This window comes from Heteronotia binoei, chromosome 5 (assembly GCF_032191835.1).
Source record: "Heteronotia binoei isolate CCM8104 ecotype False Entrance Well chromosome 5, APGP_CSIRO_Hbin_v1, whole genome shotgun sequence".
In the NCBI taxonomy this organism is placed as follows: Eukaryota; Metazoa; Chordata; class Lepidosauria; order Squamata; family Gekkonidae; genus Heteronotia; species Heteronotia binoei.
Genome location: NC_083227.1, coordinates 165,576,443 through 165,590,233, shown reverse-complemented (window position 1 = coordinate 165,590,233; position 13,791 = coordinate 165,576,443). Strand labels below are relative to the sequence as shown.

General features: G+C 41.9%; 1 protein-coding gene across 4 annotated transcripts in view; it reads right to left on the bottom strand.

Moving 5' to 3' along the window:
- Positions 1 to 13,791, bottom strand: part of GABRB2 (gamma-aminobutyric acid type A receptor subunit beta2) — a 286,449-nt gene that overhangs the window by 181,605 nt on the left and 91,053 nt on the right. For all 4 annotated transcript variants that reach the window (XM_060240635.1, XM_060240636.1, XM_060240637.1 and 1 more), the window contains exon 5: positions 1,556 to 1,776. In XM_060240635.1, the coding sequence (XP_060096618.1) occupies positions 1,556 to 1,776 (221 nt within the window). The remainder of the gene's footprint in view (positions 1 to 1,555; positions 1,777 to 13,791) is intronic.

Genomic DNA, 13,791 nt, shown 5'->3' with positions numbered 1-13,791 from the left:
TTGTGTTTGTATCTTTGTGTGTCCTTTATAAAGTTTGTATCTCCATTACCTCACATTACATTTTATGACACACGTGGCCCAGCCCCACAAAGTACGATTTGTGTCCGATCCAGCCCTCCTAACAAATGGGTTTGACAACCCTGCTAAAGTTTCCAAGCCAAAAGATTTCAAAGTTGGTTTGCTACTGCCAGGCTCTGTGTAGTGACCCTGGACTTCCTTGGTAGTATCCCATCCAAACAGTAACCAAGGCTGGCCCTGCTTAGGCTCCCAGATCTGAGGAGATGACACTAGGCTTGCCTATCCAAGTCAGGGCATCACGATACTTACATCTAAGGGTGCGGTCACACTCACCATTAAATCCATCTGCAACGCGCCTGCATTATAATCCGCACAACCAATTTTCCGATCAGACAACAGCCAGGCTCCTGTTCTAACCCATGTGGGTCCCGTCGCTGGTCGATCAAATTGCTCTACCGGACCTCGTTTCGTGAGACGTCAATCTGCATTAGCGCACGCGCAGTGATGCCTGCTGTCTGCAGCGCGTCGCTTTTAAATGGGTCAGATCACTAAAGTTTTGCTAGTCCGTTGGCACTACTTTTCCAGCACGAGCACTACGCGTGCAGAAAAGAACCCAGGAATTCAAATCAGTTCACATCTAGTTCACATCTACTTTCAAAAGTGATTTTTGTTTCCGGACATAAGGGCGGGTAAACGATTTATCGAGCCAACATTCGCTCGCTCATTCACTGGCGCAGTGATATCACTTGCAGGGGCTTTGGGAGGGAAGTGGCAGTGCGCTTCCGACGAGTTGCCAACGATGGAGCATTCAAACAGAGAAACTCCGCTCAGGAACCGTCAGAAGGATTTTGTTCCTGATTTAAAGCAGTATCAAATTAGTCTGCGCCCCAGTCGTCTCAACGCGGGACTCGAACGAGCTAACCACCATTCGCAGATGCTGATGTTTGGACAACCGCTTAAAATCCAACATGCTTCCGGACTCCACTCATGCTCGTAGCGGGATTTTATGAACATCTGACCTCACCCTAAGTGAACTTGTACAGAGCTTGTACAACTGCAAGTTTTGTGTGTGCATTTTTTGAAATCTAGTTTGACATTCCGTTTTGTGAAAACCTTCCCATGACTTGTCCTCGGAAACAAAGCTATTGCATTTGTTGTAGACTTGCCAGGCTAGATTGAGGCACTGTTTTGCATCACACTAACTGTAACAAACAGACTAACAGGAAACTGTGTTCTATAGTATGTCAAGAAAGCACGCTTCCTTCTTATATGACAGCTTTCTGACTTCATTGCTCATTTCTGAGTAAAATGTGGGAAGTTCTGAAATAATTAAGAAACAAAAAATGATCTCAAGCCATTTCAAAGCAAGTACCTCTGGAGCTATTTTTATTTATTAAAATATTTTCCTACTTCCAACCTTGGTGTTAACAATTAGACCTGGAATGCATTAATTTGTGGCTTGTGAGACAAAGAAAGCTGGAAAGAAAGATATCAATCACAGGTTTAAAGTTTGATGTTTAAAATGCTTGATACTGACCTTAGGCCGTAGAGAACTGTCCCATCTGGATGTAAACGAATCATCCTGTTCTTCACAGTGACACCATGTACAAATGACTTCTTATCATTCAGGAAGTAGGTATCAGGAACCCAAAGCTGATCTGCTACCCTATTGTCCAGGGTAAGGTTTAAAGGTATTACATTATACGAAAGCCTCTTATCTCTCCATGCTTGCTGAAAGTACATTGTCAAGGTATAGTCCTGAAATCATAGAAGAGACAGGGGAAAAACAGATTAAAATTGGTTTTAAAATAGTTTTTATTGCTTGAAATAAACAAGTATCCATATACAGCCCAAATGAGTAGTTGACATTAACCCTACCCCCTCCCCAGGGCCAAAAAAGGAATTATTCACTATGAGTTTTTAAAATATTTAGCAAAACCCGTGAGTAGTAAGTTGTCCTTGCATTTTTCTTGACTAGATTTGAATTTTACATCATTACATTTCACTTTGTACTTTCTGCATTTCGTGATTTCTTCCCCGTGTTGTTTCTTTCCCCATACAAAAGGACTACACAGTTAGAAACTGTACATCTGAAGAAGACTCTGGAACAATATTCAGCCAATATCCTTTATTATGATGATCTGAAGTCTATTTGTTAGTTATATCCTCTAAATGGGGAGGAGTGGCACTTTTCAGATATACGTCTCATTACTTGAAAACACTGCAAGCCTAATTCTGCACTAGACTTTATCCTGGTCTCATTCTCAGCTTCTGAGTTTTCATGGGGCAGGGAGCAAGCAGGGTACACACAGCCCCGTTCCAGAGATGCCAATGCAAGATCCAGAAAAAAAAGAGCCGCCATGAGGAGCCCCACATAGAAAGGAGGGAAGTGCTAAATGCAGAACTGAAATAAATCATTCAGTCAATCAGTAGTCTGACACTGGTTTGGGGTACAGGAAATATTGCCTAATTTTGAGTAAATTATACAATATTGTGATTCACCATTTATGTGCTAATATACCTGAATGCTCTCTTGGTCAGACATCTATAGATGACTACGTTTGTCTGAATTTGGCAGACACACTGTAATAGTTGATAAAGCTTTCAACAGTTTCTGAACTTTGCAGAAGAAGAAGAAGAATTGCAGATTTATACCCCGCCCTTCTCCCTGAATCAGAGTCTCAGAGCGGCTTACAATCTCCCATATCTTCTCCCCCCACAACAGACACCCTGTGAGGTAGGTGGGGCTGAAAGGGCCATTCCAGTAGGTGCAAGTGGAGGAGTGGGGAATCAAACCCGGTTCTCCCAGATAAGAGTCTGCAAACTTAACCACTACACCAAACCTGCTTTCCATTTCCTTTTTTATTTATCAAAAAGCATATTTTCAGAAATCAAAACAAATGCCACAGTGACTCTGCCAGACCCCACAGGCATTCTAGGGTTGCAGGTCCCTAGGTGGGGCCCGGAGATCTCCCAGAAATACAACAAATTTCCAGATAACAGAAGTCAGTTCCCCTATAGAAAATGGCTGCTTTGGAGAGGAACCTGTATGCCATTACAACATGCTGAGGGCCCTCCCCTCCTCAAACCCTACCCCCCAAAGCTCCACCTCTCAAATCTACTGGAATTTCCCAAGCAGGATTTGGCAACCCTAAGGCATTCTGTGTCTAAAAGTTCTTTATAAAAAAACAACAAAATGAATGTTATTCATTCTGGTACACAAAACCTAGGGAATAGCCAACAATCTTGGTTTTTCAGGGGTCAACGTTACTTGGAAGTAAGCCTAATGTAAGTCAGAGGGATTTACTTCAGAGGAAATATGGATACGGCTGTCCTGTTGGGTAACAGAACAACCAAGATGCATAAAAGGACCAGTGCAATCCTATGTATCATTGCTCAAAAGTCCCACTATGTTAAATGAAGCTTAGTTGAAATAACTGAGGATGGCATTGCAGCATAATATACATGGATCCCCTATGCTTCCATTGCCACTGTATTGCCTTACAAAGAAGATGAAGTAACCTCTACACATTGAATGTTGATCCGTGAAGATCCTTTGTCAGGGAACATTCAACTAATTTAGGTTACCAAAAGAAGGAAAGCTCCATCTACCTCATTAATAATTTGTATTCCTATAACTTTATGTTTTTCTTCAGAGATTTTCCCCACCCATGGGCCCATTTCTCTCTCTCTCTCTGCCTCTTTGTCATTCGTACACACATAACTTGATCATTTAACACTAAGTGTGTGTAATATGCCATCTTAAAATTTCATCTCATTCTTGGACATATAATTTCTTCTCACATATTTTCTTGACTAGTTTCCTCATTTTATTTTAGAGAATACGGCAGCATTTTACCATATACCATTTTATAGCATTTTACACCATTCATACATTATACACAAATTTAATAATATATATGCAATATATCCAATATTTTAAAACTTGTATATGAATTTATAACTTCTGGACTTCCGGTCTTGGCAACCCATCATTAAAACTGACCGCCGATTCACTCCTGACAGTCGGTCTTAAATTGGTCAATTGGGGGAGGGGGGGTTCCCCAGGCCGAAGAACCCGAGCCCAGGATCCAGGAAGGATTCTGGCAGGAAAGAGGCTTGTCTGTTGGGACCATGATACTGCCGGCGGCTGGTTCCCAGATCCGCAGATGCTGCGGAGCCCCATTGTCCCGATCACCATTTTTAAATGGCACTCAGGTTGAACACTGGAACTTTTCTTTCTTCTAATCTAATGTCTGCATGATGAAAGTGTATTGGAAAGCATATTGGTGACTATAAGTTCTCTTTTTTACTTCAAATACTTGGAAGAGCAAAGTTTGGAAGCGTGAAGGTTGGCGTGGGATCAGAGGAAGGTCATAAGGGAGGACAGGGGTGTGTGTGTTAAACCTCCTCCTGCTGTAAGGCTTCAAATAGACTGTGAGAGGGCAAAGTTAACTTCTAATAGAATTCAAGTCCCAGTAAAGATTGATCCGCACAGATTTTTGTTACTAACTATTTAGAGGCAGGCAATGAACTGAGCTTTTGAAAAACTGCCCAATGTACAAGATATATTATTAAGACACTATAACTAAAGAAGTGACTGTGATGTATTGGTTTGGTGTTGGATTTCTCCAGAGGTAAAGTGGAAAGCTTAAAGAGAAGACTTGAAAGAAACCTGGATTATTATTATCTGTGACTTTATGGATTTAAATAGCCAGAGGTGCCTGGCTTGAATACCGGTCTTCAAGAAGCAGCTACATTGTTGATTTTAGAAAGAATAGCGAGGAAGCTTGTAAAGTTTGAAAAGAGGATGATTTCATTCTTTCTTGGTGGATTACAAAATTATTGACAGGATCTAGACCCCTATATAACCCTATATTGGAATTTTTTTTTTATTTTTGACTTGATTTTTACTCTTACTTATGGATTATAAATAGATTACAGAGATGTGGATGGCTTTAATTAAACCATTGGATTACTGTTGGTTTTAAAGTATACTGTACCCTTATATCAGTGCCAATAAAAGTCTATGGTATGGTAATGGGAAGAATAGCTTTGATTAAAATGAATGTACTGCCAAGATTGCTATTCTTATTTCAAACTATCCCGGTGCTCTTAACTAATGCCTTTTTTTCAAGATTTGAACAAGATGATTTTGGCATATATTTGGCAGAAGAAAAAGCCAAGAATTAAACTAAAAGTATTACAGGACTGCAAAAGAAGAGAGGGTCTAGGCCTGCCAGATTGGCAATTACAGGGCCTCAATGCTGACCTGATTGAGAAATTGGGCTTTGCTACAAGATAGAAGACAGCTCCATTTGGAGGGGCATGAATTTACCCAAGGCTGGCATGCACATTCGTGGTGTCAAAGATTAGAAGGGCATTCCTATTTTTAAAATCACTGGTTATGGAACTCTCTCTACCATACATGGGTGTGGTTAAAACCGAAAATCTATAAAAGTATTCCAAGATTGTTTATCCCCTGTCGAAGCCTTTACACCACCAAATCTTATGAAATCAAACCAATACTATAAGTATGAGGACTTACTGCAACAAGATAAGCAACTAAAAACTAAGGAAGAACTAGAAAATAAGAATATTAATATGAGCTGGTGGCTTAGAACGCAAATAGAGTCCAGATATGTAAAAGACAAGGTAATAGGGTTTAACATGGATCAATATCCGTTTGATAAAATATTCTTAGGCCCTCAAGAAAAATTAAGTTTGAAAATTTACTCTCATTTACTACAGATGAAGGATGCAAGATGAGATTGTGAAAGACTGTATGATACAATGGGCAAAAATATAGGGTGTAATATTATGTTAGATGAATGGGAGACTTTATGGAATGCAAATATTAAACTAACCAAATCAGTGTCTTTTAAGGAAAATTTGTATAAAGTTTTCTAAAGATGGTATGCAACTCCTCAAAAACTTTCCAAAATGTATTCTAATATGTCTAACAAATGTTGGAAATGTACAAAGCAGGTGGGGTCGTTTTATCACATGTGGTGGACTTGTGAGAAGGCGAAAGATTATTGGAAGATGGTCCAAGAACTATTGCAAAAGATTATGAAGATGCAGATCCAATTTAAACCAGAACTGTTTCTGTTGAATATGTACCCTAATGACTATACAAAAGAAATAAGACATTTGATGGCACACATTAATACTGCAGCTAGAATTTTATTTGCTTAGAAATGGAAGCTTCAAGAATTACCTACGAAGCAAGAGTTACCTACGAAGCAAGGGAAAGTACTAGAAGCAGCGGAGATGGACTATTTATCTTTAATGCTTGCTGGGAAATCCAAAGAGGAAGCAAGAAAATACTGGGAGAAGTTATATGTATGGTTAGATACTTACACTGCTTTAATGATGAATGGTGGTAATACTCTTCAAATTATTTGATTGGGATATAAACTAAACATGAACTAAATTGACAATTTAAATGGGAACCTGCAATATAACTTTATACGACTAATGTGATAAGAGGCTAAATGTGTAACAATAATGACATGATGGAACTTTTTTTATATTTGATGATACAGTGATATGCAGAATGTGTTCTATACTTTTTGAACAGATATTTTTATTACTTTTCTATATCCACTTCCCCTTTCTTCACTGGAAAAATAAAAATCTTTTTAAAAAATGAGTTTATAACTTCTGACTCATTGTATGCATCCGCAGTGAAAATGTGGATACATACACAATGAAAATGTGTATTCACACACAATGAAAATGAATACACATTTGCATTTTGTTTCTGCTTTTTGTCTCCTAAACAGAGTTACACCCTCCTAAGTCCACTGATAACAATTGCACTTCAGATAATAACATTGTTGTTTATATTGTATTTTATTTATTCTGTATGAACCATGAAAAAAACACTGTATGGCTAAAAATCCAGCTATCGTCTAAATTAAAATCAATATAATTTAATCATGATATTAATAATAATAATAACTTTATTTCTAATAACTTTTTTATTTCTATCCCGCCCTCCCCGCCTAGGCGGCTCAGGGCGGCTAACAACAACTTACAATATAATCCCTAACTTGTGCAATAATAACTGGAAAATTTCCAGACACCATTCATAATATTGAGTTCTTCCCTCTGAGTGTGCAGTAAATGGGCAAGGACACAGAAGAGTTATGTTCTTACCTCCTCAGTGTAGGAACTCTTCATGACACCCCACAGCAATAGCCCCCACTGCAGTGACACGCCCAGTGTAAGACTATACAAAAACATAACTTTAGTAGATTCCTTCCCCTAAAGAGGAAGGTAAATGTACCATAACCATAGCCCAAAACAAAAGCCATGTGATACCTTTTTTAGGATCCTGGGTACTCCATACTCTGAATCTCACAGTCTCAGAGCGGTCACAATCTCCTTTACCTCCCCCGCCCCGCAAACAGACACCCTGTGAGGTAGGTGGGGTTAAGAGAGCTCTTAGAGCAGCTGCCCTTTCAAGGACAACTCCTACGAAAGCTATGGCTGACCCAAGGCCATTCCAGCAGGTGCAAGTGGAGGAGTGGAGAATCAAACCCAGTTCTCCCAGATAAAAGTCTGTGCACTTAACCACTACACCAAACTGGCTCTCAGTTTGGGGAGATCACAGTGGGGGGGAAGACCAAAGCAATGCTCATAGAATCATAGAATTGGAAGGGATCTCCAGGGTCATCTAGTCCAAACTCCAGCACAATGAAAGAAATTCACAAATACCTCCTCCCCCCCCCCCCCCACACACACAACCCCAGTAACACCTGCTCCATGCCCAGAAGATGGCCAAAAAACCAAAACTGGTTTGGAGAAAAAATGTTGTCTGACCTCAAAGTGGCACGCAACCTTTCCCTGGGCACGTAAGAAAGGGCCATGAAAACGAAGTACTGATGCAACCCTTCCTGCCCTCCTTCTCATGATCTGCCTAAGTTCACAGAATCAACATTGCTGTTAGATGGCCATCCAACCTCTGTTTAAAAACCTCCAAAGAAAGAGAGCCCACCACTATCCAAGGAAGCCTGCGCCAAGGACTGAAAGCACTGCACATTCTCTCTGGGCGCTGAAGGGATGGAGAAATTCCCCTAGCCCCTCAGCACCCAGAAACAATGGTGCTTTCAGTCCTTGGCGCTCTCCAAACTCGATGATGATGTCAACTCTGGGTGATGATGTCATCACACTGCACGCACGTGAAAACGTTTCCCTGGCGGGGGTGGGGTGGGCGTGCGTCAGGGTTCTGCCTCGGGTGGCAGAACCCCACACGCTGGCCCTGTAAAAGAGAGTCAATATGGTGTGGTTAAGGGAACTGCACTGGGATCTGGGAGACCCTGGTTCAAATCCACGCTCTGCATGGATGACCTTGGGTCTATCACACACTGTCAGACTAACCTACTTCACAGGATTATTGTGAGGATGAAACAGAGGAGAGAGGTAGACCGTTTTGGGGCACCATCAGGAAGAAAGGAGGGATATGAATGAAATCAATACATAAATGGAAGCTGAGATATACGTGTGCTCTAGGTTCCCTCGGAAAGATTGATTAAATTGATTAAAGGGCTGGAGCACTTTCCCTATGAAGAAAGGTTGAAACGCTTGGGACTCTTTAGCTTGGAGAAACGTCGACTGCGGGGTGACATGATAGAGGTTTACAAGATAATGCATGGGATGGAGAAAGTAGAGAAAGAAGTACTTTTCTCCCTTTCTCACAATACAAGAACTCGTGGGCATTCGATGAAATTGCTGAGCAGAAAGGTTAAAACGGATAAAAGGAAGTACTTCTTCACCCAAAGGGTGATTAACATGTGGAATTCACTGCCACAGGAGGTGGTGGCGGCCACAAGTATAGCCACCTTCAAGAGGGGTTTAGATAAAAATATGGAGCACAGGTCCATCAGTGGCTATTAGCCACAGTGTATGTGTGTATATAAAATTTTTTGCCACTGTGTGACACAGAGTGTTGGACTTGATGGGCCGTTGGCCTGATCCAACATGGCTTCTCTTATGTTCTTAAGAATTCCAATTCATTCTGCCAATTTTCCTCTAACATGGAACTAAATATACTCGGGCCCTGCATGTAATCCAGAGGCATATCCAACTTCATCAGGATAAGTGCTAATAAAACCACACTACCACATAGGGTTGCCAAGTCCAATTTAAGAAATACCTGGGGACTTTGGGGGTGGAGCCAGGAGACTTTGGGGGTGAAGCCAGGAGACATTAAGGGTGGAGCCAGGAACAAGGGTGTGACAAGCATAATTGAACTCCAAGGGAGTTCTGGCCATCACATTTAAAGGGACAGCACACTTTTTCAATGCCTTCCTTCCATAGGAAATAATGAAGGATAGGGGCACCTTCTTTGGGGGCTCATAGAATTGGACCCCCTGGTCCAATCGTTTTTAAATTTGGAGGGTATTTTGGGGAGGGGGACTAGATGCTGTACTGAAAATTTGGTGCCTCTACCTAAAAAAACAGCCCCGCAGAGCCCCAGATACCCGCAGATCAATTTTTTATTATTTTCTATGGAAATAAATCTCCATAGGGAATCATGAGTACCCAGCAGACATTTCCCTCCCCTCTCCCTGCTTTCTGATGACCCTGAAGCGGGGGGAGGGCCTCCAAACCGGGGGATCCCCTGCCCCCACCTGGGGATTGACAATCCTACTACCACACGCAAGAAGACATCTTTTTCGCTCTACCATTTATTATCCATTAGTTTAATTTCTACTATTATGGTAGAGAAATTTATCAACTCTATACCAGCAGATACAGAGCAGATCTACCTTCACAGTCTACTACCTTTACACACTTCCCTGCTTAAATGTATAAGCAGACAGTGCAACAGTTGTTCATGCATTCCATTTCTGACCATTATCTATTTGTATTTAAAAGGAAATAGGGCAATGGATAATAACATTATGTACATTTTAGGGGGGGGGGAGGTTCTCTGAATGAAGGATTTGTAAATAATATCCTGTAGCCAGTGGAGAAATTACAGAGATTAATGGTAAATGAAAGGTGATAATAATCACTACTGGGGATGGGGGGAATGCTTTAATATACAGGTTGAAATGCAACATGACGTTTGTATTTAACCTCATTTCTCCTGCAAAGGTTCTCAGTGCAATATGATTCTAGTGGTTACTTAAACTGACTTATCTTTCAAAACATGGCTAAGGGTAGTCTTGCCTACTACGTAGCAATGTAAAAACTGGAAGGTATTAAGACTTATGTTTAAAACTCTCACAGGGGATGAGATCTGCACAAGGCAGCACACTAGAGATGGGGAATCCGACACACCAGCGCACCTGTCAGCAGTTTCCCAACCCCTGCGTCTTTAGCAGAAAAGGCGCAAACAAATCCCTTTTCAGCTAAATGTGAAATTGAACACAAACTCAATCGGCAGAGATCTCCAGTACAATTGGTCCCAGATAACCAGAAAAGCTCAAAGAAACCAGCCCGGCAAAATTACCGCAACATGAAAGTAAGGCAAGGGGCCAACTGGAAATTACAAGCCGTGGAGCTGCTGATTCACATTATGTAACTTTGAGCAGTGCAGACTGACCACTGCTCTCTTCCTGTCCACCCTTATCTCCCAGGAAAGCCTCACCTACTGGAAGGAAGTACATTTTGAGTGCAGCACGCAAGGTCCCACGGTGTCTTTACACCAAAACTGCCAGTTGTCGGCTTTATGTCCCCTCCACTATCCAAGAGGCATTTGGGGTTGCTTAACAACTTGTTGAATTCTGTCTTAAAAACAACTCCAAATGGTATGCACACAATGGGAGGTAGAATAAAGGAGGGCGGGAAGCCTGCAGCATGACTGAGAAGATGAACAAAGAAATGTTCACAGTGTGGTGCGGGAAGGACAAAAAGACCACCCGCCCCCCCATGAGTTCTCCCTTTTGTTATTTGATACCTGGCATATGGGTTGCATGATGCATAACTGATTCATAATACAGCAAGAACAAACAGAAGACTGAATAAAGAACTTAAACAGATTTAAACAATAAAAAATTGCTGGATCATTTGGGCATGGGAATAAATGTTTAGCGCTTCATGCAGATTGGGACATGTATTTTAGAGAATATAGTCCTATTTATGATTAATTTGTAAAAAAAAAAATATTCAAAACTACAGAAAAGTGGCAAGAGAAGCAGAACTGATCCACGTGTGGGTAATTTAAAGGAACAAGAATATCCATCACATTCTAACATTCTCATGGTACAATAAGAAAATGCAGCAAAAATTTACAATTGTAACTGACGTCTGCTTCAGGGAAACTCCAGCACACGAAAAAAAAAAACTTTGCTGCTTCCATTTTTCTTCTAGTTCTAAAGAACACACTTGCTATTCCCCTTCTGCCAGGTTAAATGTGGGGAGTTAGGACAGCTAGCTGAGCCATTTACCCTAGACAAAGGAGTCAAGCAGGGTGTAATGTACCGGTCGCGGAGACGAGCGTAGGGCAACGTAGTTTATTACATGGTACAAAACAAGATGGAAGAGAGAGAACACGCGGGCTGGGCCCCGCATATATACAGCACCGGAACTATTCTTCCTGCTGGCCAGTCCAATGTAGGCCAGCCATATTTCCCGCCACTAGCTGTGATTGGCGGGTGGCAGCGCCCCGCGCGGAGGCACCTGGATGTTCTCAGTTGCCTCCGCTGCTTGGCGGACTAACGCTATTTTGCTGTTGCGTTATTATGAAATGGTTGCGTTCTGCGAACGCCATACATTACACAGGGATGCCCCTGTTGTTCAATTTCTATATAAATGACCCCAAACCATGTCTCTTGAAGGAAGCATGTCATATTCTACATTTATCCAAGCAAGGCCTTGTCTATCAATGTGGCAACATCCAAGGACACAATATTCACCAAAAGAAAAAAGGGGGAAATCTTCAAATGGGACATAGCTGAACAGGTCAATCAATTTAAATACCTTGGAATCCATTTTGAAGTATCTGTTACATGGAAATTACGCTTGGATCAAGCAAGGAACACAGCCTTGGCAATAGGGAGGGCAACTGTAAAATACTTCTACTTATTAGGAGGTGAATTTGTCCCCTCGGCCTTCAAGGAATTTAATGCTAAGGTCCTAAACCAATTCCTGTATGGTGTGGAAATTTGGATTCAGGCTGCTTCTGAAAAACATGGACTCCATCCAGTATGACTTTCTCCAAGGTTTATTGACTACTCCCAGATAGGCTTCCCAATCCCCAGGTCCCAGCGGGGGATCCCCCGTTTTTACAGGCTTCTCCCCGCCCCCAGCCAGCTGGCCGGCGGGGGAAGCCCCGCCCCCCAAAATCACCATGTAGTTTTAGAGCTCCTGCAGGTCCGTTTTTAAAGTATGTGCTTTTAAGGCTGAGCAGGAAGCAGGAAACAGGAAGGGCTTCAGAGAACGGCCCCTCCCTTGTTTTGCTTTTGTTTTCAGATGAAGTAAAATTCTGCAGGAACAAGACCCAGTAAGTATTTGTGTGTGAGAGAGAGGGAGGGAGGGGGCAGGGGATTCTCTGGTTTGGAGGCCCTTCCCCCACATTAGAAAGCGTGGGGGGGAGGGAAGTGTCTACTGGGCACTCTATTATTCCCTATGGAGAATGATTCCCATAGGGAATAATGGGGAATTGATCTGCAGGTATTGGGGGCTCTGGGGGGGCTATGTTTTGAGGTAGAGGCACCAAATTTTCAGTATAGCATCTAGTGCCTCTCCCCAAAATACCCCCCAAGTTTCAAAACGATTGGACCAGGGGGTCCAATTCTATGAGCCCCAAAAGATGGTGCCCCTATACTTCATTATATCCTATGGAAGAAAGGCATTTAAAAAGGTGTGCTCTCTTTAAATGTGATGGCCAGAACTCCCTTGGAGTTCAATTAATAATATAGAGAGTTAATAATTAATATTATTATTAATAATTAATAATATAGACAGTTGCACCCAGTAGAAAATTTTTGCCAGTGGACAGAGAGACCATCCCCCCAGTTCCCTGCTTTCACTGCAGACCCCAATTCACCTTTCATGCTGTTCCTTAGAGCTTCCTGTCCCACATCAGTAGCATTTTGGGGAGCAAGCTGAACTGCAACAGAATGTGGGAAGCATGCCGAAGAACACATTTTTTAATAGTGTTAGTATATTAGTGTTATTCCAGTAGCTTTTGAGACATAGGGCATTCAATCCTTTTTCAGCTCTTTCTTGAATCTACAGATCTCATCTAAGCACTAAGGTATACAAAGCAGAAAAATAGTATTTACAGCTTGAGTCTACTTGGCAAGGGAAAAAAACTTGCTTGTTTTCTTTTTGCACATTATTTGCCAGTTCTCATGTGTCTTCTTTAAATTTACTGGAAGTATGTTCTCTCATCATAAAACTTACAGAGTGTAGTCACTGGTAGGGCTGTTAAAATGTATTCCAGGTATCTCTCTAATTATTGCATGCTTTTTGTTGTATAGATTTTAATTTTCAAAAAGCATTTTAACAACTAGGTCATTTTCGCACTCACCTTCCGCCGGCGCGACCCCCCCTCTTCACCGCGCAGGATCTGCGCGGATTTCGCACTAAACGCTGCGGAGCAGCCAGAAAAGCCGGAAGCTCCCGTTGCAAAAGCCGCGCAAACGCCAAACTGCTTTTTGCCGGTTTCAGTTTAGTGCGAAATCCGCGCAGATCCTGCGCGGTGAAGAGGGGGGTCGCGCCGGCGGAAGGTGAGTGCGAAAACGACCATATAGTTCCATGAATGCTTTCCCCACTATTCTTAAGCATGTAAGCAGGGGATCCACAAGGACT